Source organism: Lissotriton vulgaris, chromosome 7 (genome assembly GCF_964263255.1).
Source record: "Lissotriton vulgaris chromosome 7, aLisVul1.2, whole genome shotgun sequence".
Classification (NCBI taxonomy): Eukaryota; Metazoa; Chordata; class Amphibia; order Caudata; family Salamandridae; genus Lissotriton; species Lissotriton vulgaris.
In genome coordinates, this window is record NC_141695.1 from 410,912,647 (window position 1) to 410,939,286 (window position 26,640).

General features: G+C 44.5%; 1 protein-coding gene across 1 annotated transcript in view; it reads left to right on the forward strand.

Moving 5' to 3' along the window:
• The window catches only part of LOC147701759 (uncharacterized), a 546,044-nt gene that overhangs the window by 113,440 nt on the left and 405,964 nt on the right, over positions 1–26,640 (forward strand). Inside the window, exon 3 of the mRNA XM_086930377.1 lies at positions 10,257–10,558. Within this exon, the coding sequence (XP_086786503.1) occupies positions 10,257–10,558 (302 nt within the window). The remainder of the gene's footprint in view (positions 1–10,256; positions 10,559–26,640) is intronic.

The window sequence follows — 26,640 nt, forward strand, 5'->3', positions numbered from 1 at the left end:
GGAGGCGGATGGGCAAGAGCACAAGCGGCAAGGATTCCAAATGGCCTCAAATCGCCAAGGGTTCTGTCAGCATCGGCAGTTCACTTCCAGAATGGCTCCCCCCCTCGACCGGGGTGACTGCAGACTTAAGCGCCTCCTGGCGCGCGAATGACGCGGCTAGCGCCGCAGAGGCTGCTGGGAACTGTAGTTTTTCGGCCCGCACCGCGCTCCGCTCGGCGGCCTGACTCCGAGGTGAAATTGGAGTCCGGCGGCAGGAGGCGGGTGGACAAGAGCACAAGCGGCAAGGATTCCAAATGGCCTCAAATCGCCAAGGGTTCTGTCAGCATCGGCAGTTCACTTCCAGAATGGCTCCCCCCCTCGACCGGGGTGACTGCAGACTTAAGCGCCTCCTGGCGCGCGAATGACGCGGCTAGCGCCGCAAAGGCTGCTGGGAACTGTAGTTTTTCGGCCCGCACCGCGTTCTGCTCGGCGGCCTGACTCCGAGGTGAAATTGGAGTCCGGCGGCGGGAGGCGGGTGGGCAAGAGCACAAGCGGCAAGGATTCCAAATGGCCTCAAATCGCCAAGGGTTCTGTCAGCATCGGCAGTTCACTTCCAGAATGGCTCCCCCCCTCGACCGGGGTGACTGCAGACTTGAGCGCCTCCTGGCGCGCAAATGACGCGGCTAGCGCCGCAGAGGCTGCTGGGAACTGTAGTTTTTCGGCCCGCACCGCGCTCCGCTCGGCGGCCTGACTCCGAGGTGAAATTGGAGTCCGGCGGCGGGAGGCAGGTGGGCAAGAGCACAAGCGGCAAGGATTCCAAATGGCCTCAAATCGCCATGGGTTCTGTCAGCATCAGCAGTTCACTTCCAGAATGGCTCCCCCTGGGATTACTTATTTCGGGAACCCCTGTCAATACTACCAGATATGGGCTCGTTTCAGGGGGCAAATCAATTCTACATTCTCCTGGAGAGACCACATTGGATAAAACCCGGTCACCCTCTTTTGATTTTGCTTTAGTGCCCATTCTAGAAGTGTTAGTAAGTGTGGGTACAATAGGTGTATCTAGGATAGGTGGTGCAACAGGAGAGGGTTTGTGTGTTACAGTCCCATCAAGTACAGTATTCGATTGAGCATTACCCAAGTGCAAAACATTTGACTTTGTATTGTCCACAATTCCCAGTGCAACTTGTTCAAGCTTGGAGAGCTGCTGCTCAATACGCATGAGTCTCTCTTCAAGTGGTTCGAGTGAGGATCTTTATAGGGCACCCAATTTTACAAACAAGGGATCCTCTACCACCATTGTTCCGCCGATGGTCTTGGCCACACCTACGGGAGCTAGTCCTGAGGTTGTTACAGTCGATGGCGGTGGGGCATATCTATTCATATCATTCAGGCCGTCAGACCCCTTATGGTTAGATGTTATATCACTGTTGCCCGAACCTTTGGCAAGTTTAGGTTTCCTGCCTCCAGCGACAGTGGCAGCAGCCCGCTTCCTCTTGGATATCGCACCCTCACGTCTCTCCTGCAGCTGTCGGGTGTTAGGTCTTTCAGGAGAACTGACCAGAATTGGCTCGGAAATGGTCTCTATGGCCTCTGGTAATTGTAAATACACAGCTGGGGAAATATGACCCTGTTCCTGAGAGATGGGTGGGCTATGTATAGTCACTGGGACAACAATTGAATTAGCTCGCCTGGTGGACTCAGGTGTACGAGCATTTGCAAAATGGCCCATGGAGGATCTTTTAGCCAGGGCTAGATCTTGCGAGACCCTTAGCTCCATTAAGATTATCCCCTGGTCAATAACAGAATTAGCTCTGATTATAAAATTATCCAATGTTCCTGTTAAATGACCATTTGCAAACATAGTCTTGCTCCTGCTTTCACGTGCAGACATACTACTGTTACAAATCCTCGCCCTCAGGGGTACTTACAGCATATCCAGACGGTGAGCGTATATTCTGCAGCGAACGAAAGAGGGGTGGCCCGGTCCGGTCTCCTCCGGTCTAGAACGGGCTAAAACGGGCCCGCTCTTGGCTAAGGCTGCTGGTCCTCGCAGTCCCGCCTGCACCAAACACTGCCCCAAAGCTGGAATCCTCCTCTGACAGCACGAGCGGCCCCCGCTCGCAAGTCGCGTTTTAAAGGTCCGATGTGGGAGGCCCGTAAGAGGCCCACAGTGTCAACAGGCAAAGGCTGCTGGTCCTCGCAGTCCCGCCTACACCAAACACTGCCCCAAAGCTGGAATCCTCCTCTGACAGCACAATCGGCTCCCGCGGAGCGGGGGCCGCGAGTCGCATTTTAAAAGTCCGATGTGGGAGGGCGGAAGGAGGCACACAGCGTCAACAGGCAAAGGCTGCTGGTCCTCGCAGTCCCGCCTACACCAAACACTGCCCCAAAGCTGGAATCCTCCTCTGACAGCACGAGCGGCTCCCGCGGAGTGGGGGCCGCGAGTCGCGTTTTAAAAGTCCGATTTGGGAGGGCGGAAGGAGGCACACAGCGTCAACAGGCAAAGGCTGCTGGTCCTCGCAGTCCCGCCTGCACCAAACACTGCCCCAAAGCTGGAATCCTCTTCTGACAGCACGAGTTGATTAGAGCTCAGCATTGCCAATCTTAATCTCATCCCCCACATTAAAAATGCAGCTAAAGGTGCTCTTTTCACCCTTCGCCACCTCAAAAAAATGAAACCTTTTATTCCAGCTGATGACTTCAAAATCGTTGTCCAATTGCTTGTCCTTTCCAGAATTGTCTATGGTAACGCCACACTTGCTGGCACCCCTAAAGTCCACCTTGCACCGATTAAATCTGTTCCCAACCTAGCTGCCAGACTTATCTCTGACTGTAAAAGATTTGACCACATCTCTCCTGCCCTTAAAAATCTCAATTGGCTCCCAATAGAAGGAAGATCCACTTACAAGATTGCATGTATCACTCACAAAGCTCTTCACTAAAACACCCCCTCCTACCTTTCAGACAAACTACAAAAAGCAGGGTGCTCCAGGTCCCCGAGGAGCACTAACTCCCTTGTCCTAATCCCTCCTAGACTCAAATGCAAAAAGACCCAATCTCGTGCATTCTCTGGTAATGCTCCTACGATTTGGAACTCTCTCCCCAAGGATCTTCGCTGCAACCCCCCTACCCTCTCTTCAAATAAAGACTCAAAGTACTTCTTCTCAACAAATTGGGGTACTTAATGTCACTGAATCTTACTCTGTTCATTCTTAATTTCTTGTTCTCTCCTCGACCCACCCCATCTCCCACTTTTCATATTTCCTCTCCCCTCTCTACACTCCCATCTCTCTCTTAAATTTCAACATTCCTCGTCCCCTTAATGATCTCTTTGTTTCTTTGCACCCATCGCTCATTTGAATGCTATGTTTTATCCTATGTGAGTAAACTGCACATTGTTCATTTTGTCTTGATTTGTATACCTACCTTGTAAAGCGCTCTGATACTCTTGAGTCCAGTAGCGCTATATAAACCCTTTTAAATAAATAAATAAATAAATCATTTTAATAAAAAAAAAATTCTCCAGAAAACATTGTGCTTAATATAGAAGGAGGCTGTACTTTGGAGATGTATACCAACTTTAGTGAAAGAGATGGAGTGCCATTCGATCTTTTTAAAGATAACGTTACACTTTGGGCTCCAAATTTGACAAATGTTTTTAAGGATATTGTAAAGCGCTAACTCATTCCATCGTGGAGGATAGTGGTGGTTGTCCCCATCTTTCAACAAGCATTTACAATGCAATGGTCTCGGCATCATTAAAGGTAGAGCTATTGGCATTGCTCATGACATTTCTTTTTTTTTTCTTTAAATCATAAATAAATGGCATTGTCATTTACATTGCCAATACACAGCACTCTGCACTCAACAGCACACACCACTCCGCACTCAACAGCACACACCACTCTGCACTCAACAGCACACACTACTCTGCACTCAACAGCACACACTACTCTGCACTCAACAGCAAACACTACTCTGCACCTGCACTCACTGCTCTGCACACTCACTCTGCATTCTGCACTCACTACTCTGTACACTCACTCTGCATTCTGCACTCACTACTCTGCACTCTCTACTCTGCACTCTGCACTCACTACTCTGCACTCACTACTCTGCACTCTGCACTCCCTACTCTGCACTCACTACTCTGCACTCACTACTCTGCACTCTGCACTCACTACTCTGCACTCTGCACTCACTACTCTTCACTCTGCACTCACTACTCTGCACTCACTACTCTGCACTCTGCACTCACTACTCTGCACTCTGCACTCACTACTCTGCACTCTGAACTCACTACTCTGCACTCACTACTCTGCACTCACTACTCTGCACTCACTACTCTGCACTCTGCACTCACTACTCTGCACTCTGCACTCACTACTCTGCACTCTGCACTCACTACTCTGCACTCTGCACTCACTACTCTGCACTCACTACTCACTACTCTGCACTCACTACTCTGCACTCACTACTCTGCACTCACTACTCTGCACTCACTACTCTGCACTCTGCACTCACTACTCTGCACTCTGTACTCACTACTCTGCACTCACTACTCTGCACTCTGCACTCACTACTCTGCACTCTGCACTCACTACTCTGCACTCACTACTCTGCACTCACTACTCTGCACTCACTACTCTGCACTCTGCACTCACTACTCTGCACTCTACACTCACTACTCTGCACTCTGCACTCACTACTCTGCACTCTGCAACACTCACTACTCTGCACTCACTACTCTGCACTCACTACTCTGCACTCACTACTCTGCACTCTGCACTCACTACTCTGCACTCACTACTCTGCACTCACTACTCTGCACTCACTACTCTGCACTCACTACTCTGCACTCTGCACTCACTACTCTGCACTCACTACTCTGCACTCACTACTCAGCACTCACTGCTCTGCACTCACTACTCTGTACTCTGCACTCACTACTCTGCACTCTGCACTCACTACTCTGCACTCACTACTCTGCACTCTGCTCTGCACTCACTACTCTGCACTCTGCACTCACTACTCTGCACTCACTACTCTGCACTCACTACTCTACACTCTGCACTCACTACTCTGCACTGTGCACTCTGCACTCACTACTCTGCCCTCTGCACTCTACACTCACTACTCTGCACTCTGTACTCACTACTCTACACTCACTACTCTGCACTCACTGCTCTGCACTCTACACTCACTACTCTGCACTCTGCACTCACTACTCTGCACTCACTACTCTGCACTCACTACTCTGCACTCTGCACTCAATACTCTGCACTCTGCACTCACTACTCTGCCCTCACTACTCTGCACTCTGCACTCACTACTCTGCACTCTGCACTCACTACTCAGCACTCACTACTCTGCACTCTGCACTCTGCACTCACTACTCTGCACTCACTGCTCTGCACTCTGCACTCACTGCTCTGCACTCACTGCTCTGCACTCACTACTCTGACTACTCTGCACTCACTACTCTGCACTCACTACTCTGCACTCACTACTCTGCACACTCACTACTCTGCACACTCACTACTCTGCACACTCACTACTCTGCACTCACTACTCTGCACTCACTACTCTGCACTCTGCACACTCACTCTGCACTCTGCACACTCACTCTGCACTCACTACTCTGCACTCTCACTCTGCACTCACAACTCTGCACTCTGCACTCACACTATGCACAGTCACTCTGCACTCACTACTTCACACTCTGCGCACTCTGCACTCGCACTCACCTTCTGCCTCACAGAGGGATGAAGTGAGCGCCGTTCTACTGGGCAGACCTGGGGTCGGGTGTGAGATTCTATAGCAAAGTGTTTAGAAATGAGGAAACACACGATTTAAAGCGTAGTTAATAAAATGGGGAATCAAATGCAGAGGAGCAGGCAAAATTGCAGTATTATTCACCTGTGCCTGACCTGGTGGGAGAAGAGAGTAAATGTCCTCCTGGGTGATCAGTTACAGACTTGGTTGGAATGCCCCCGGCCCTCCTGAATGCTCGCTTCCAGGCCTAGCAGCTTTCATCCAGACTCTCACAAAATGACCGCGCGGGACATTCTGTCACACGTGTAGACCAAACCTGCTGCCGCAGCGGGAGCACATTGTTCTCGGACAAGTGGAACAGCTGGTGGTTGGGCAACAGGCACAGCAGTGGCCTTTTATTTCGGTTTTAAACGTCTGAGGTTCTCACAGCAGCAGTCCTGTAACTCCCGAACCGAAAACCTCCTCCCTCGCTAACATCTTTAAGAGATTGCTTCTAATTTAAACCAATCAAAGAGCATAATAAGCAATGCGGCTTGAAGGAGCATTGGTAAAAACGAATAGCTTTTAGGTATATTGTATAGTTAATAACATATGGTTGGGATATGCTGACATGAGTTAAGAACTCTGCGAGGTCTTGCCTGTGATTTTACGTGATCTCTAAGTTCGCATGTATTTACTGACGACGTTTTAAAATGACCGTCCGAGTTAGAAGGAGTAGTAATCACAAGCTGAACGGGCGCAAAACAGCGTGGTGGGCGCGCACGTGATGCAGCGTGGGCGTGCACATCAGCTGAAGATCGCCGGAGAAGACACCGAGTCTGCCTGCTGCCGTGACTGACCCGCTCGGAGAGAAAGAGCTAGGTGAGTGGGGGTAGAGGGAGGGGGCGGCAGAGAGGGAGTGGGCAGAGAGGGAGGGTTTGTGTGTGTGTGTGTGTGCGCGCATGGGTGTGTCTGTCTGTGTGTGTGTGTCTGTGTGTTCACGGCGCGTGCCTGCCTGCCTGTGTGTGTGCGCGTCCACAGACCCTGGTCGGCTCGTGCACCGCTCTATCTCCCTTGAGAGCGAACTCGATGACAATAGGTCTCGATGCCGAGACCTAAAAAGGGGACAAACATTCACCATCATCTTGTTATCGCCCTATTTCCCTTCTGGACAGCTCCCTCACAAAACTAGGAAGGATCCTAGCAGCCAAACTGGAGGTTTACTTGGAGGAAAACTAGGCCCTGTCGAGAGTGCAGTATGGGTTTTGTCCAGGGGTAGACATGGGGAACAGCGCCTAGATCTCAAGCTGATTATTGGTAAATATGTCAAGGCCAGGAGGGGTTTCATTTACCTCTCCTACGCCTTTGACTTGGTAAACAGAGTAAAGCTATGGGACATTATGGTAAGGATGGGAATCGATCAGGTTGTAATTGGTTTAGTCCAAAGGATATATTGGGATACCATAGCTATGGTCAGATATGCAACAGATGGTGATTGTCCCCAATAATCAAATCCTTACTAGGGGTCAGGCAAGGCTTTGTGGTGGCCCCTTTAGTGTTTCTTATTTACATTAACGACCTAGAATATCATCTTGGCAAAATAGGGAAAGAATTACTCAAAATGAAATCCAGTATTTTACCAGTGTTACTGTATGTGGATGATGCGGTGCTAATTTTGAGAACAGCAAATGGTCTGCAAATCCTCCTAGATGCCTTTTATAATTTTTTGGGAGGGTGGACCTTAAACCTGATCTTAACAAATCTTTTGTAATGACTATTGGTCCCAAAAATACCAAAACAAGAGCATTTTATTTTGGGTGAGTCGGAAATTCTTAGGGTTAAAATCTAGGTTTTCCTTTGGAATATTAATCTAAATTGGCACAGGTTATATAATATCAGGGCTACTCAATGTCAAAGAGCTGTGGAGTCAGTGCAAGACACGATCAATATTTATAACAGCAAGTGTATCCCTTTGGTGACCTACAGAGCTGGTGTCTTGGCAGTCCCTCAATCTACTCCATCTTTTATGTACCCTTCTGAGGCAGGTCTGGCCCACGTGGTGGACAGAATACAGTTGGAACCCTTATTTCACTGGCTCAGAATCTGGGGAAATCCGGGAGCACATTTATCAAGGGAGGTGTTGGTGACTGCCTTTCCCTGGATAATGCCATGCGAATTCCCTTGAACAACTTTATCTAATCTAGCTTCACGAATTTAGGCTTCCCAAAGCGCTTTTCTAATCGTGAGAATATAAAAGCAAATGCTGTGTTACAGGTGAAAAAGAGGTTCAGGGAAAGGCAAGGTAGACTTCAACAGGCGGATTTTTACAAACTTTGCTCCAGTGTTAACTATAAATTAATCGTCTTTGGGCTGTAAATTTTACCTGAGGTCGGTTTTTAATGTGAAATTTTGTCTTTATCTCACAAGATTTAATTTTGATATGCTACATCTTTTAGTGGCATTTCCTAGGAAAGTTGATTAGAGCTCGGCATTGCCAAGATGCACATGTGATAATGTCGGTTTACAAAGCACATTGCACTTTATTATTTTTTTGTTGCTTATATTCCTATGCACAGAAACGTTTTCTGATCCGAATCCTACACTCATCTAAAATCAGATCTCATAAGGTGGCCTTACTCTTCTTGCAACAATTGTGTAATATGGATCTATGTGTTGCTGTGGCAAGTTTTGTTCAGTGTGCCTTGGAGGGATAAACAGATATGCGACAATGTAAATTATTCTCTATTTCATTCTCTTGGTTTTATACATTCTGCTGTCGAACATTTTTAAGATCTGTTTTGAAGATATTCCAGGTTATTGTAAAGTTTTATGATATATGCTTATGAACTATTCCTTTTTTATTGTGTGCTTCTATGGCTTCATTTTAATAAGTCGAATGAAGTAGTTCACTGACTGAAAGCAAAATTGTCTTTTTGTTGAGTACTTTACGCTTATGGTCTGATTATGAGTCTGACAGACCGAGGACCGCTAGACTTGTGGGGGCTCAGCGGTAGTGGTCCAACCGCCACCTCACCGGCGATTCGCCCACCCTATTACAACTAGGGTGGTCGGACCGCCATTGCACCCTCACAGCCACCAGGGAACTGCCCTTTCCTGGCAGTGGCATGGTGGAGTAGAGGCAGCAATAAGCTTGCAAGGACCGCCATAGTCCCGCCAAGCATATTACAAGTTTCCTCTCCACCATGGTTTTCATAGCAGCTCCTCCTTAATTAAAGCTGAGGTGGAAAGGAAACAAAGGGGGCACTACCGGGCCATGGGGGTACATGCGTGCATGTACCCCAGTTCCTGCGTGGCATGGACTTTTGAGTCCATGCCATGCAGGAACTGTTTTTGGCATTCCCAATCTAGAAAATTCATATCATTCTAGGAAGGGGAGATGTCCTTCAACTTTCTTTAGATATTGATTAGTCAAGTTGAAGCATGGACAGCCATTTTGCATCAATAAGGACTCTGGGAGTCCAGTGACTTGTGTGTGCCCTCAGTAAATTTGAATAAGAATAAAGGCATGACATGTTGATTGCAAATTAAATGACGGGAGGAAGGGCTTGATTTGACACAGGCATTGAAGCTGGAATCCTATTGTTTGTGTACATTCTTTGTATAGTCCTTAAAGGACACAGAGCAGTCTTTGGGTAAACCAGGAAGTTATCAGAGGATGAAAGGCTGTTGTATATGCCATCTAAGTTCATACAGTGGAATCCCTACTGCACGATGCACTCAGTTTGTCTCTGTTTAATAGGACAAAATCAGGCTTGTTAAACTTAGTTTCATATATATTTGAGGCGAGGAGGATTCAATTAGAACATATTGCCCATTTCTAAGCTGGGGAAAGCTATGGTCTTTCCATAAACACAAAAAGAATGTGTTGAAGCTGAAGGGTCATTATACAGGCATGTAGGGAAATTGTGGGGCTATAACACATGCAGTCTGAAAGCACCTCTTCTTGGATACATGCTTAAGGTGCGTTATAAGAGTTTGGATAGGTAGTTCACAGATCTATTTATTTCCATGGTTGCCATTATTGCTCCCGCCCATCCATTTCTGTAATTCCTTCAATTGTACTTGCTTATTGCTAATGTAGAAAGATGTTCATAAAAGTAAGGAATCACTATCTACTGGGTATCATAACCATTGCACTTTTTGGATATGTGGTCACATACTACACAATTGCTCACCCTCTTCCTCTCACATTTGACCAATGTAAAATGCCATCCTATTGGTAACCTACTCTCTAACAACTAAGGGTGGAAGTGCAAGGAAACGTTAGATGGAGATCCAGTGGCTCGTGAATGTTTGGTCACTCTATACATAATAGTGGCAGAATTCCAAGTATTGTAAGAAAGTGGCGCCTAGCCTGTAAGATTGATATGAAGGCACATAACTAAGAGTACAGGTAACACAGGAAATGACTAACATCTACTTTGTACCACTTAACATAGTCTTTACAGTGTATATATACAGTGAGATCAGTAGGTGATGAATTCTCCTATGTTTTAAAGGGGCCAATATGAAGCTTTAAAAGAAGAAATTTTGAAGACTCTACAAGGAAACCCAGATGGCATCACTTTGCAAAAGCTTTCTCAGGTTGTCTTGGAAAATGAACAATTCAGGATTCTGCAACCATTATCTGACCATAGGGCCATACAGACTGATTCCAAACTTATTTTAAACTTACTGTTTGAAATGAGGAACCTGGTGTTTGAGATCAAAAACGCAACAGAGGAGTCACTCTTCAGATGTAGACTGCGTTCCGATGAGCCACCTAGGATACCACAACTTCTACTAGTGTCTGAAAATTCAGGTAAGGTACTAGACAGAAAAGCAACATTCCAAGACACTGGTTCGTTCTAATTAATGGCATTCAGCTACTTGTCAAATAAACATTTGTTCTGTTACAATGTTATGTATAAACTAATTCACTGAAAAAAACAAAGGTTAAAAGGATGTTATAGTTAGGTGAAAAGGTCAGGTAAAACACACAGTTTTAAACTAACAAAACCACCGAAATTCTTCAGTTATAGTTATCTGAAGTAACATTTATTCATTCCATAGTGTAACTATAATTTGTGCCCCACTTGGGCAGCTACTCCAATGGTATTCCGGCCAGCTGCCCTTGTGCCTGAGACCACCATTCAAAACCTGGTGGATTTGGACTGAAAATAATTTAAGTGTACCCCAGGCTCTGAAATAAGTCTCATGTGGGAAATATTTGTAATTTATATCTGACAAATTTGTTATTTTTGAGATCTGAAGATGTAGGAGTCTTCAGAGCTCATGTAAGTGGTGACAGTTCTTCAATTCCAGCTTGGCATGGAGGAGGCATGTGGTAGGTGTGTTGGGGTAAAATATCTGCTAACTAGCAGACAACTTTAAATATTGATCACCAAACTTTAAATTATGTCATTATACTTGTGTATATTATTGTAGGAAAGGGATAATATGTATTATTTCTTTCAGATGTTTTGGTTAGCACCAGAAGTGATGCATTTATGTATTATTTATTTCAGATTTTTTTGGTTAACACCAGAATGATGCATTACAGTCACGTCAGAGTATTTGATTACACAACTGTATTAACAGAAAAGGGGTAATAGAGGGGTTAGAGATGCACGAAGTAGAAGAAAGTCTAGCTGTTCACATCATTTTGGGGAAATTGGTATTGATCTCAGTCTAGGTGTCTAATCACATCATAACCACGGCTCATGTTAAGGTCAGCTGATAGTTGGATTTTAGATGTGGATCTTTAATGAGCAAGGGCAGATGGAAGTTGGTACCCTTGACCATTGGGTTTAACAAGTCAACAAGCTTAAGGTCTGCTTACTTATGTCCCAGTAATCGTTTTTGTTTTTTAACTTAGAATGAGCTGCACTCTGATTAAGACAACATAAGAGAAACAGTGTAATGACAGTTAGTAGAGTGCCCCAATAGTTCAAGGGCACTGCACAGCATTGCATGGTACTCAGGATGTATTGGGCTTAACTAGTACTGACCATTCGCTTTCTCTTTTTTGCATTATTTTGACGACCTTGAAAAGCCAAGAGGCCCTAAGGCCTGAAGGAAACACGTCTCTGCATATTTCACACTGTCTTGACATGGAAAACATTCCCTTTGTTACACTTTCCTGGGTAAGAGGCTAAACCCGGAGAGCACATAGCATTTGATGATGTATGCGGAACAGCGCACTATAAGCTGGGACATCTTAAGGATTTTGGGGGCCTTGGGCCAAAAGGATTTTGGGGGCCCCTGTTTGGAAGAACTTTGAATTTATGATCCAGTTTCTGCTCTTTCAGGCCCTCTTTTGCCAGTTCACAGGCACACGTTCAGTTTCTAAATGTGTACACATCTTTATATTAGGAGATAGTAACGTATGTTTCCAATATTGTAACACGGAAGTCAATGCTTAATTTGTAAAAAACATAAGTGCCAGGGCTCTCGACAGGAGGCTACTGCAGCTTTCACCACACTTTGCCCCTGTCATGCTTCTATTGATAGTAACAACACCACTATTAACCATCACACTCCTACAAGTGTGACATTTCGGACTACTTCAGGCCCCAAAAGCTATAAGAATGGCTTGAGCGGTGGGTTATAGTAATTTTTAATGACTATAGCATTAATAATTAACTGTAGTTGTTGTCATCTCTAAATTACTAAGACAGTGCCACCTTGTGGCAGGCTGTCCCAAGCCCCGGTTCTGATGATTAAGTGCCAGTGTTGAGCACCGGAAAGCACCCGCTCAAATAAAGCACTGCGGTAGCAGCTCACTAATATTACTGCAAATAATCTCTGTGACACCTTCCCATTTCTCATATGTGAGGTCCTGTTTTAATCTATAACAAAAAAAGTTTTATGAATGTTGCATGAAACATAAATTCACCATTTCTCTGCAAAATGTCTGTAATAGACTCTCACACTTCACCCATACTAAAAATAAAATTAAGGAAAACGGTGTTTGAAACGATCTGTTTAAGAATTATTCAAGGTCATCAGGGCAAGACTATACAGAACACAGCTGGCTGTATCAGCCGCCCCCTTGAAAGGCCACAACCCACTTTGCCCATGCCTTAATACGTCTCTGACTATAAACCACTAATTATTGCAATGTTACTGCCTGAACTACAAACCTAAGCAGAGTACCTTCATTTCTTTCTGAGTTGAGAATGGAAGTGATCCTAAGTCCCACCCGAATGTGAGAGTCTCTGTCTCCCAGATTTGTAAACTCTGTAAAACCTTCCATCAGCCAGAAGCATCATTCTTTATCCATGCATTTGATCATATTTGCCAACAGTTGTGGATGCATTGACATGAACATGAATCTGCAGCTGATTCTTTCTATTACCTATGCCAGTCAGTGTGCACTGACATTAAAGAGCAAGCACACAGGGATGAGCCCATAGTTACATCTCACAACCATGTTAGTTTAACATCTGCCTTTCTAACTTGCCACTAGGAGACCATGAGCAGAGGCATTACTGTAGGATATGTGCCACAATGTCCTTTAGAAAGAGAGAAGGGTGAAGTGGTTTTTGATGTCATTGATTGATAGTCATACTTCAACTGAGGTTAGAGAGGACCATACAAGAAGCTTCATGTCAAAAGCAGCAGGTATTTTATCAGCCTGTAGTCCCTTGCCTGATTTTTAGTTATGGCCTTGCTTGTCAGCAAAACTGTTGCCAAACAGTTACATGAGTATCACCAGGAGAGGAGCTTTGGCTCGGCCCACATGTTGAGAGCTAGAAGTACATGTTTTGATTGGCAGAAGATGTGCGCTTCCACAAAAAAGTGTTTGCCCTCCGCACAGCTGTGATCATTTTGTTTATTTATCCAGGTGCTTGTGCTTGAACATTTAGGGACACACACACATGCCATTGCAATACTATTTGATGTGTCTCAGATAACTAGAATATTTATGGTGTTTTTTTTCTGGCAAGAGCTCAAGTGGGATTAGGGCAGTCATTAACACACATGGATTTTCTGGATGGCTTGGCATACGTCACACCTATTGGCATTGACAGTGCTTGCTTATAAATGTTGATTGAATGTTTTGTTTATCTTGCTGCACAACAGTGCATACATTGTAAAGCAAGAAGTTCCAGGGTCTAAAGTTTTGCTCAGAAACCCGCGGCAGGCACTGTTGAGTGTTGGCGTGCCAATACAAACTCTGCGTAGATTTTATTCGACCTCATGCCTCTTTAATCAAACATTGGGGAATCCATGCCTCTGTATCTCACTGTTCCAGGTTTCTGCTTTCTCCCATTGTCAGCTTTCTCTTCCTCCCTCTTTCCAACTTCTGTGTTTTAGTGTAGGTGTCTCTAGTCTTTGTTCACTGCTTACCCATAGAGGCCAGTAATTGTTTTAGTTTACATTTCCTTTAAAGGTTGTTGTGTGACACTTGTTTATGTATTTTCTCCTAACTTTTCAATGCCAAGATTGTCTTTCAATGCCTGTGATTAAGGTCAATTTGTGTGTGATGTATGAAATGTGATGTGTGTGTTTGTGTGCTTTTGTTTGTGTGTGTGTGTGTGTGTGTGTGTGTGTGTGCGTGCGTGGGTGCGTGGGTGTCTGGATGTGTGTGTGTGTGTGTGTGTGTGTGGGTGTGTGTGTGTGTGGTGATCAGTAGAGGTTGGAGCCTATGCTCCCCTAGTGGAGGGGATTCATGTTTGCATTCGGGACATTTACTGCTGTGAAGAAGTTTTTCAAGCACATGCAATATTTTTGGGTAACTTGGCGCTGCTCAGCAAAAATTTTTGTTTTTCAGACACAGACCCCTGAAGTGGGAGTTTCTTTTTGAAAAACTAAAAAAAAGGCCCTATGTTTGGGAGTAATTTGTATTTTATACTTCAAGGCCACCAGGCGTTTTCTGGCAGTCCTTAAGTGGATAAAATGTATGTTTGAAGCACCGCCCTAATATAGGGAAAGCCTTCTGACATTCTTTTGACCATCTGCCCTAAGGTATATGGGCTCTTTATCAAAGGTGTCCAATGACAGAGCTAGCTAGGGCCCTGCAACCTGAAATCTAGCACTTATCTCACATTTAAACAAGGGGGACAAACATCAGGTTTGGTGGGAAAGGGCTCCTGGTTCACTCAAAGATGCCTACATCCCTGTGGTTTGAGTCCTAAACGTAACCACCTGCACTCTGTGCAACTTCAGAACTCACACATGCCATATTGTTTAGATCAATCACTGGGCACATGTAATAAAATAATTCTGAGTATTCATTTCTCACTCTTGTCTTCAAGTGAATCTATGGCTAGCTACCAGTGCATCTCGCCCAGGACATGCTGTCTTACTTTTGAATGAATGACAAATGAACTAACATAGTATTTGTTGAATGCAGCGTTCACCTTAATGGCATCTCGGAGCTACTGAAATCTGGTACAGGGAAAGTACTAAAGAAACCTAAAAGAGAGCCATAGAGAATTCAGAACTCTGTCAAGTCAATGGAATAAAAATAAAAAACTGGAAAGAGAGAATGATCCGGTACAGTCCAAAGGAGGGCAGATGATTCCACAGCTAAGAAGTCATAATGGAAAATGCCTTGCATACTTGATCCTAGAAATTACAGCAAGGATAAACTGAGCTGAGCACAGATTACATTCAGAGATATACCTCTTGATTTGAGTCTGGATTCTACATGGTCCTGTGTAAGAAACCGCTTGGTGCAACAAACAGAGTGCCTTGAAATAAGCTTAGTGAATGACAGGGAGTCAGTACTGCTTCTTCCTGGCTTCCATTACCTAATCAAATTTGCACAGATCAGACAAATTGGTATATTCTGCACCATCTGAATCCTGGATAACAATTTGGCAGAGATGCCCAAGAAGCAGGCATTGGCATAATGCAGCCTGGAAGAGACAGAAGCTGCTTCGACCGCAGGCCAGTATTTTTGGGGAATTATTTCCAGGCTTTTTCTGCATACCTTGAGATATACAAAACAGCCCGAAATTTGTTTGGGGCTAGTGTTGAATTTGAGTGTCACCCAAGGCACTAGACCACAGCCCAGCATTGCAAGCGGAGTTGGGGCCAAAAATAATCACCTCCATCTTATTAGCATTTAGTTTTAGTAGACTTCTGTTTATCCAATTCTGGATAGGTACCATACAATCTCATAAAGGAATGGAGTTGGCACTCTCTGATGGATCTAACCTGAAGAGAAGATGTGTATCATCAGCATATTACACACAGTCTATCCTGAAGGCACGAAAAGTGTTACAAGGAGACACATATTGATAATGAACAGTACTGGCGACATAGAACATCCATGAAGAATTCCATACGTCTCCGGCCTTGTTGCAGATCTAAAGGGGGGGAAACAGTGCTTAATTTAAGCCAGTAGTTGCATGTCGGGAGCATGGGCGCTCATTTTTAAGGGACCGCCACTTATTTTTCCTCATCAGACTTCGATGCACACCGGGAGAGAGAAAAGCACAAAAGGAGGAAGAGAAATATGAAAAACAGTGGCAAATGTAGTGGTGTCTGGTGGTGGATAACAGTTGCATGAGGTAAAATCAAGACTACACAGCTCTGGTATTCTGCACTTGTGATAGCTCCAGCCGTGGGCTTCTCCACAAATATTCGGGCATTGTCACTTACTGTTTTACAAACTAAGCACTGGGTGGAATAATGAGGGATTGATTGCAGTTGATCAAGAAAGAAGGAAGACAAGAGAGTGTTGAAACTCTAATGCTGACCTCCGCTAGATAGTCGATTAGAATACCATGATAAACCATGATGCAGGCTGCTGAGAGGTCCAGTAAAATGAGTCTGATCTGTTTTCTCTCATGTCTCACTAGTTTTAGGCTGCATCGGTTCCCATTCCCAGTCTTAAATTGTTTGAAAAGGGATCCAAAAGTTGGTGGTCCTCAAGATATTTGCAGAGTCACTTCATGAGGTATTATTCAGCTACTTTGGTCATAAACAGTGAAAGTGATATGGGGCAGTAATTGTCTTTTAGCTTTGTATCATGGTGTGGCTTTTTTAGAAAAGGTTTCAGCCTACGTTTTTCCCATCAATTGAAAGGGTACATGTCTCAAAAGAAGAGTTCAAAATACAGATATGGTGGGCAGCAAAGATTCTGCCAAAGCATGAGTCATGCTCATGGGACAAAAATCGTCTGGGGATCCAGATTTAGTGGACAACAATAACTCTTGTGTTTGGCCTTCGCGAAGATTAGGCTTAATGCCCAAAATATGACTAATGTGATTACATGCAGATGAAACAGAATCCTCTTCTAGTTGACTTGAATCATACAAAGTTTGAACTTGGTCAGTGAAATACAGAAGCAGCCTGTCACACAGGTTAAGTGGGAGGGGGGGATTGTCAATGTGTATAACCATCTGGAAAAGAGTACAAGGACAGTTAGGAGATCCCTCAGTTATTCCTCCATAATAAATGGAATTGTTCTGATGAATGTGGTTTTTATTCCATTTGAGGAAAGCTCTAAGTGTTGCCAACTGATCCTTGGCATAGTTAAGATGGAATTTACTCTCTGCCTGCCATAAAGCAAGTCTTTCAGCTTCGAGGATGGTCCCGTCGACTTGTGGGGAGAAGCAACAATGGAGGCTAAGCAACATGAGGTCGGCATGGAAGGAGGGAAAGTGCTGGCAACAATGTGGGACAGTAGCATAGCTAGACCTTTGGCAGCCCAGTGCAGCCCTGGATTTTGCCGCCGGTGGTGGCATGTATAGCAAGTGGTATTAAAAACAACGGTTGCTGCTGGCCGTAAACATAGTAGCGGCTACCAACTTACATTTTTGGTGTGTCAACCACTGACCAGCAATACCTGGTCAACGCCAAAGCTGTCAGTCATGGCTCATTATAAACAGAGTTTATGGCGAGCCATGACCGAGAAATCGGACGTTGAGGGTGAAGATAGTGTAAGTTTTATAGTGCATCAGTGGGTTAAGAATAATAAAATAAAGATGTACTAACCCACTGCATGTGTTGGCTCACCTCAGGTCCTCCTTCTTCAGTCCCTCAGCGCTGGTCTGGTATGCAGGCTGCAGCAGTTCTTCATTCTAATCCGAACAATGTTTTCATGCTGCTAAGAATGTTAGCACCATGAGAGCAACACCAGGATTGCGGGCTGCCTCCGGCAGGCACTGGGGTCTGTGCCTGCTCTCCACCTAGCTGTCTTAGACAACTGGGTGGAGAGGTTTACACTGCTCCTGTGAGGCCAGCCATCGCAAGAGGGCCGACCAAAGTGACATGTGCAGTGTAAACCGGTGGTGTGAGCACCACTTCCCTGCTGCCAGTCAGCAGCAGTGGCCCTGCCCCCAAACATAGCTCAGATAAAATGGTAATGAATACATATTTTTACCCTTTTATTTTTCACCGTTTGTGGCGCTAGCAGCATGAGGGCTCCGGTCCTCTTCCCTAATGTAGGGACCGCCGCTGCTCAAACATTTGACCTACTCTAAACTGAAATAAAGTGTTGCAGGGTTGGATGTAGACGGTGCGGAAATACATACTGGAAAAATCAGAGTGACAATAAGGGAGGGAGGGTAAAGTATACGGTGTAGAAGGTAAAGAGTGGGCGGTTTGTACAACAATAAACAAAAGAACAGAGGCTAATAAAAAGCAAAGAATTCAGAAAAAAGCAAACTGATTAATTAATTGCACAATGAGGAACAAGAAAGATATCAGAGAGGGTGAGGTATGGTGTGCAGAATGGATTCGTTGCAGAAAAAAAGACTCATACCATAAAGGGTGCCAAGTGATGCTTTGCTGTGAAAAAATAGACAATGTAGCAAATGACACGACACAGTAAAGGGATGAAAGGGAGACGGGACAAGGGACAGCAAAATGAAGCAACAAACATGGTAGGGGGAAGAGCAGTACAATGTGTCCAAATGAGAGTGACTATAAAGCAAAACAATGGTAAGCAATGCGCAGGCTGCAAGCACCTTTTATTTACAGTTTCTTTTGCAAGCGAACGTTCATGCACTAGGAGCTCATGCGCTGATGCAGAATGGAAAAAAAATATAGTACTTTCCTGGGTACTGCCGCTATTTCTCCTCCGTCCGGAAGCACATAGGCTCCCAGACTCCTCTAGCCAATCGCGACGCTGCGGTCACCAGCATGATTGGTGTGAGTGGCCTAGTTTGGCGCTCAGACAGGGAGTTGGAGCCTGTACATTTTCTCCACCAGGCTGTGCACTATAGCCAAGCGGAGAAATTCTAAGTGCACTTGACTGTTTGGCTGGCCCAAGACGGCCGGCCAAACCATCATGCGCACTTAGAGAGGAGTGCACACCACTCCTCCCCCTGCTCTGAGTTGCCCAGCTCAACCCGCACCTAGAATGTAAACCAACTGAGCCAGTACAGAAAAATAAAATGATAATAAATTTGCAATATCATCATTTTTTTTTCCTTTTTGAACTGCTCAGAGACAACTCTTCAGAAATCAATGCAGTTATTGATTGATAATAAGGAATACGTGCAATTGTAGATAAGATAGACACCAAAACCACCATAAATCAGGGTAAAGAAAGAGCCAAGCATAGAACTTCCTGAACTAAAAATCCAGGCCAGAATACAGCAACAAAATGGAACTAAAAATCTTGGTAAAAAATGATTGCAAGTGGCCAATAAATGCAATGAAATGTAAGAGAATGAAATGCGTTGCAACATATCTTTAACTTATGAGTGTCACCTTAAATGTGGTCTAAACAGGACACTACATTACAGGAAAAAGGTTACCCGTCATGAATTTGGGACTTCAGGCAACTATCACTGGAAAATCCACTGTCTGGGGAAGGATCACATGCAAGGCTAACCATTCCTACATCTTCTGAAATATGGTGTCTTTGAGGTATGAGAAGAGATTCCAAGCCCCAATCGTATTTCTTCTTGATGGACACTTCACACGAGCCCAACTACCGGAAAATGAACACTGTCTGGGTAGCGAAGGGAGAAATGCCTTTGTGTGCTTTGACCTCAGAGACATGGTATGCCTCCACACACTGGGAGTGGAGAACAGGGATGCAAGCAATCTCATACCTCTGGTATACTCCTTGCACAAATGTAATACTTGATAAACAAACATAGCCCAGTTAGCAATCAAACTTTTATCCCGCCACATGTGCTGCATACAGGCTGGACTTTGCTCTCAATGAAATGCCTGTTAATCATTGAGTCTTGTAATCGTCGTGTGTTTGTCACAGCTACCCAGGAACACCAGAACACACAAAACATCAGAAGTACAGATAACATTAGTAGCACTCAACAGCATTGAGGGAGCTACAGGGTCTCTTAAAGCACACAAAAAAAATAGAAAGACTCAAGGACTACCAGAACTCAAACCTGTTAATGGTAAAAGCAGACTGGGTTACTCAGCATGCATGGAACCTGTAGAGAAGTAATAGATTCAGATGTCCTCCTTTACTCATTGCAAGTGACAGGTGTCGAGTGCACAGCTCATACAGCAGAATCTGGCTCTTCGATGCACCTTCCATGTGTGGAAGCATGTTCTCGCAAGAGCTGAACTCTCGCAAGACTGGCGGCTACATTTGGAGTGCCCACCTATAATAGGGCCACACCCATGTGACTATTGCCTATTATTAGAACTTACCTTTGGGTGTGGTTCGATCCTCGTACATTCTTCAGCTTGGCAGCAGACGCTTACATTACAACTTATCTGCGGGTGTGGTTGGATCCTCACACCTTTTCCAGCTTGGCAGCAGACTCTTACATTTTACACTTTAGCTCCTGAGGCCTTTAATGTCTTCACACTTCATTGGTTTTCCTCTTTGAACCCGGCACACCTGGAAAAGAAAAGAAAAACAACAGATGTATTTCCCTTGGATTCACTAGTAATAGGCAAGCGCACAGTGCAGTGTAACCCACTTACCATCCTTCGGAGGACTCTCCCTTGCGACGCATCGCAGGGAATATTGTTAATTCCGACACCAATGCTCCAAGTGTGCAGGGAAGCACCCCCTGGTCAACTGCTATGGAAATTCAGGAGGGGCATCTGAGTCACAGCAGAATGCCCCCTGTTCACAATCTTTTAAACAAGACAGGAGTATAACCCATAGACCAGGTCAGGACTGGGTAGATAAGGTGCAATTAGAAAACAATGTCCTGAAAGGTAAAAGTCAATAGACAATTAATCATAGCATGCACATAGCATTACTTGGGTGGACAAGAAGGAGATAACTCATAGTTTTTGTCAAAAGGAACTTATTCAGCTTTATATGGAGACATTCATTTCATGGTCAGATACAGTTAGAAAAACAGCACTGCATAGAATGTAATGACAACCACATTGGACTTGGTGCAACAAAAGTGAATAAATAGTGCAGGTGGCGACGCAAGTGAAAGAAAACAGCGTAGTCGGCACACTGTGCAAGTGGTGCAAGCTATTTACAGTGGGTGGCTAGAACGGCGCATGTGACATTGTGATATCACAGTGGGCACAGTAAATTTTGGTTCAGGTCTAGAGCCACTAAGGAAAAGTGCGCCTATTAGTCAGGCTGTTGGGTCGACGGCGTTTCGATCCAGAGAAATTAGGATCATCATCAGGACTGGTTGTCTGAATTAGGAAGTGCTTTGAAGGATCCCAGAGATTATGAGTCCTAAAGATTTAGTAGAATGGGTTGGTTGGAGATAACTAGGTGTAAGGCAGCTTGGTGAGTCACCGGTAAGTTGGTGTCATCGCTAATGGGCCAGGCGGTAATTCATGTCTTTTGTAGGTGGTCCCTTGCTTGTCTATTGACTTTTACCTTTCAGGACATTATTTTCTAATTGCACCCTGTTCACAATGGCACCAGAACTCTGGAGGAGCAGGAGCAGCTCCATCAGGAGGATATAGAGGTGGAAGTGGAGCTCAGGTCCCTCAAGGAAAAAGCTCTTATACTGGTTAAGTTGGATAGACTTACATTTTGGTCTGGCTCCTTCCTGAATAGGCTGGACGCTCCCATATTGCAGAGGGCTTCACATGGGGTTTCAGATTAGGTTACACAGGCCTGGGACGAGGCAATGGGTAGAAAATGTAAAATCTGTGAAGACACACCTTCAGGTGGAACTTGACAAGCTTCATAAGGCAGCTAACATAGCTGAAGTGCAATTAGCCAACCGGCAGCCATCGAAGGTATGGTGCCATCTATCCCTACTCGGCCAAGTCCAACAAGCAGAATGTTGGTGTCCCGCAGGTCTCTGTCCTGAGACCGACCTTGTTACATATCTACCTCACACCAAAAATTGTGTCTTACACAAATGACACCTAGCTCCTGCTAAGAACAACAAGCCCTGCCCAGGCAAGTTAATTAGTACTTGCGTTTCAGCGGTATTTGGGTGGCTGGCCGTGAACCAGCTGAAATGTAATGCAGCAAAGATCGAGCTGCTTTTCTTTGGTTAGGATGGAGAAACACAGTTGCAGTCCTTCTGGCCACTAGATGCACCCAACCCCTTCATCAAAAATAATGCTTTTATCACCTTCAACCAGGGTGTACTTACGTCCTTATCCAGGAATATTAGCCCTTTTACACCATCTCTGTACGTTGCTAACTCCCTGGTAGACCAAAATCTTACCCAGAATAGTAAGGGTTTGAGTTGAACCCAGAATAGTAAGGGTTTGAGCTGAACCACTAAGTATATAGGAATGAGGGCAAGATCAAATTTTAAGTGGGTAATAGGGAAACTTGGGGGAAGATTAAATAGACTTCTGCTTGGACATGGCCCCATATTTCAGGTCGCTGATGTTACAGCTGTTGCTCTATACACAGAGATGACCGGGGACAGGACACCTCCCGAAGCATCCCTGTATCTTCTCTCTATGGCAGCTGTTTTCAATTGGAGGGTGGCTTTACTTTCCTCTAGTTGGGAGCCCCCCGTCTGGGCGTCACTTAGCCTAACTCCCAGGTTGTCAAAGTGTGGAACTTTTTCAAGGCAGACCCCCGCAATATACACTTTACCTCTATAAGTTCTATGGGAGTTGATATTCATGACGTTTGACTTTGTGGAGTTGAGCTCAAGCCCTCTTTCTTCACAAAAGGAAAGAAAGGTGTTTATTTGGCTTGCAGCCCCACTGGAGTGCGTGAAATTAGCAGGGTGTCATCCGCAAACATCAAAATAGACGTTGACACACCTGCTAATTTGGGGTGTCATGCATGCCATTTTTCAGTCTACTTACTGCTCCATTAATGTAGAGACTAAAGAGGGTCAGAGCGAGGACACACCCTTTTCTAACCCCTTGATTAATTTTGATTTTGTCTGACAAATCCCCAGCATTATTCCATCTAACCTTTCCATAGATGCTTGTGTGTAAAACTCTGAAGATCCTAAGTAGGTCTGGGGGAATACCATAGCCATCCAATACCTCCCCTAGGATGTTATTCTCATCCAACCAGTCATTGAGTTTAAACAACACCTGCCTACAGAAGATTTTTTGGGTGGGGTCCAGGAGACTGATGGGTCTGTATTTTGAGGGGTTTTCTCTGTTCCCCTTCTTGAAGACAGATATAATAATTGCTCCATGCTAAAAGGGCGGTATAGATTTACCTTTTAAAATGCTATTGTATACAGTGTTCAAGTATGGTACCCAGATGTCCGGTTGCGACAGATAGAGACCACCTGGAATACAAACCATTCCTGGCGCCTTTTCTTTTTTCATTAGCTTGACTGCTAGGTGAGTTTCATCAATGGTAAATGTAAGATTAAGATTACATTTTAAGGTATCAGGGTTATTATACGTGTCATGGTTTTGGGTTTTCCATCATGTCACTCGTGGCTCCTGGCAGGAGAATTGTAAGAATATTCTGGTTCAGCTTGCCTTTATACAAGCCACTAAACTCAGGTTATATAGTTAACTCCAGGTGATTAGCACTAGAAGAGTTACCAGAGATCAATTTCCAGAACGTCTTATGGTCCCCCATCTCTAGGGCTTCAGCCATAAATGACCAGTGTACCTTCTCCCAATCTCTTTTGGCCTTTTCTAGTGTAGATTTGTAGTTTTTCTGGCCTTTATGATTTTAGCTCTTTGTACCTTTTTAATCGCACGTAATAAGGGAGATTTATCTAAGCCGCAAGATTTAGTATACCAGGAGGGTGTTTTCTTATGGAAAGCCCCTCTTTTATGGCGCATGACAAAACACAAACTCAATGTGCCCATCAGTTCGGAGTGTATAAGGGCAAAGTCAATGCTATCCATATCTGCTAGATCTAACTGGGAGAGTTTCCACACAAAAAGATTATACAAGTGTGTCATTCGCTTCATGTCAATCTCCATGACTGCCCATTTGATGTTTCTTAGATTAGATGTAGGGACCATAGATGAAGAGGTCACTACTTGATCAGGTTTTACATCGGGAAACATAGCCTTGCAAAGGATGCACTTAGAGCTTGGTGGTCGCTATCTGGTCATGGGACCACCTTCATATCATTTAGATTTGCCCATAACTCGGTGTCCAAAAAGATATAATCTATTCGTGAAATGCTAAAACATCTTTTAAAGGTTGTACACAACGGACAATCTGACTTAGTGTTCCCATTAACCACTCTTAGGTCATTGTCAAATAACAAATCAAATACTTGGGCTCCTGCTTTAGTGATATTAATTCCTTTATTAAAACCAGGCAGAGGTGATGTGGATGTTCTTGCGTCAATCCCACTCTGGGTTTCTGTAGGATTCTGTCCAACATTTGTGGGTATTCGGGTGTTAAAGTCACCTCCTACAATCACTAGACCTTTCCTGTTCAACTGACCCATCAAGGCATCTATCTTATCCACTATAGGAGATTGAACATTCAGGGGAATCTAATATATAAGTTGATCAAGGCTATATATCTCAGATCTGTTTTAGTTGGAAGTTCAATTTCAATTGCTAGCATATCGCTACAGCTAGCTGGTGCTAGTCTCACAGTGGAAAACAGGTCAAGACATAGCCATATTAGTAATGCACCTGATGTGCGACCAGCCTGGTAAGGGATTGCATTGTCACTAAAAGTTTGGAAACCTGGTGGAGAAATAACATTGGTGGCCCATGTCTCTTGGAGATGTATGATGTGATGCATGTCAATAAAAGTGTTCCACTTTGGATCATCAAGTTTGGATTTGATCCCCGCAATGTTACAGGAAAGCAGATTTAAGCTACATGCATCAGAACTTATAATTGACCTCGAAATGGATCCAGTTTGCTCACCCTGCAATTTGATGGAGATGGCTCTTGTGTTTTTAGTAGCAATATCCCCTACGCTTTGTGCGGGATTATCAATAAGAGATGTAGTACAGCAAATCCTTTCATCAATAAATTAATGCTGCTCTTTTAAGTCTACAGGGTATAATTTCTGAGTCAATCAATATCAGAGGTGTTCATGAAGTTGCTAAATTTCCTATTCTTGTGCTGCCCCTCATTTGTGGTTGTGTTTCGATTCTCTCCTATTAGTTGAACTACAGTAGTTTTTGGGGTTTGAGTTTAAGCCTTATACAAGAATTGGATGGGTTATTAAATTGTGGTTCTAATGAAGTAGCCCATCTGCTAAGTCCTTGTCATTAAAGGTAACACCAATGTGATCCATTGTTCATTGTCAGTACTAAACAGTTTAACATTACATATGTCCTTCCTAATAATGGACCTGCAACCTCTTCAAACACGGATCCAATCTGTAACCTTGTTAACCAGTGACTAATAACTTTCCTGGGTTGAACTTTGATTTTTGAAGGTATTACTCATAAAGAGGTCAAAGGATTTCTCGTGCTTCGCATCAATGGGTACCTTGTTAGATTCGCTTTTCTAAGTTATTAACAAAAAGCTAGGGTTTGCATATGCCAAATTAGAGTTTGCATACTGCCGCTCACTCCAGATGTTTTTTCTGGCCTAATGCGATTAGGAGCCAGCCACCACTCCTCTGTGTTGTGCCCCTTTAGGTTACTATACATCTGGTTACCCACATGATGTTTATAGAAGCATGTTGATGTTAAATATGAGACTGGAGTGGTATCAGCCACTTTGGTTAGATCAAGGTATGGTTCATAAAACAAAGAACCAGCTGGTCCGAAGAGTAGACGACCCAGCAGTCTTTCCCTGTTAGTCAAGTTATGTGGGTTATGGTTAGCACGATTAGGTCTCTCTCCAATTAGATTATCAGTCATTGTCTTAGACATTGAAGGGGAACCATACCAAGGCCCAGACTCCTTACATTGTTTCTGTGAGATTAGATTGGTAAGAGTCTCCAGCTTCACAGTTAGTAGCCTGGCCATCGTTTCCGTAGTCTCTCTTAGTGAATTAATTTCATTCCTCAATGCTACTAGTTGATCATTTATGACCACAGTTCCTTCGGAAATACAGGTTTTCCCAGAAACATGATCCCCTATCGATTGAAGGGGGAGATTCTTGTAGTCTCAATATTTCCTAGCACGGTGTAATGATTCGAGCATTCCACACTTACAATTATACGCTCCTCATTCCCCTTTGGCTGAGCTGCTGTTAACATAAGGAGGGGGACAGAAGCAGGTGGCATGCCCAAGGCACTCGGGTTTGTGATTGATGTAATAACTGGAGAGGTTACTGGCACTTTATCAAGATAGGTAACAATGCTTTTCTTGTTCTTCGGGTCTCCCCCCCTGCCCCCCCCCCCCCCCTTGGCCTTCCCAAGCCTATTGGAGGGCTTCCCTTGCTGGGTAGGCCCTTTGGGCTTTGGTTGGCGGGCAAGCAAGTCCTCACTTCCTCAATAAGTTTGTTAATTTCAGCAAGGCTGCAATTATCAGCAGCATGTCTTTGGATTTTTTTGGCCTTACACGCTCCCTGGTCTTTGTCAGAAGCCTTTCTTTTACCCATAACTTGTTGACGTTTCGAGACCTTAGTATGACACCAAGCCCTGGTTAGTTCAAGGAAAGGGAGACTTAGTGAATTAAATAAGGCACCGCACACCAAGTTAAGGAA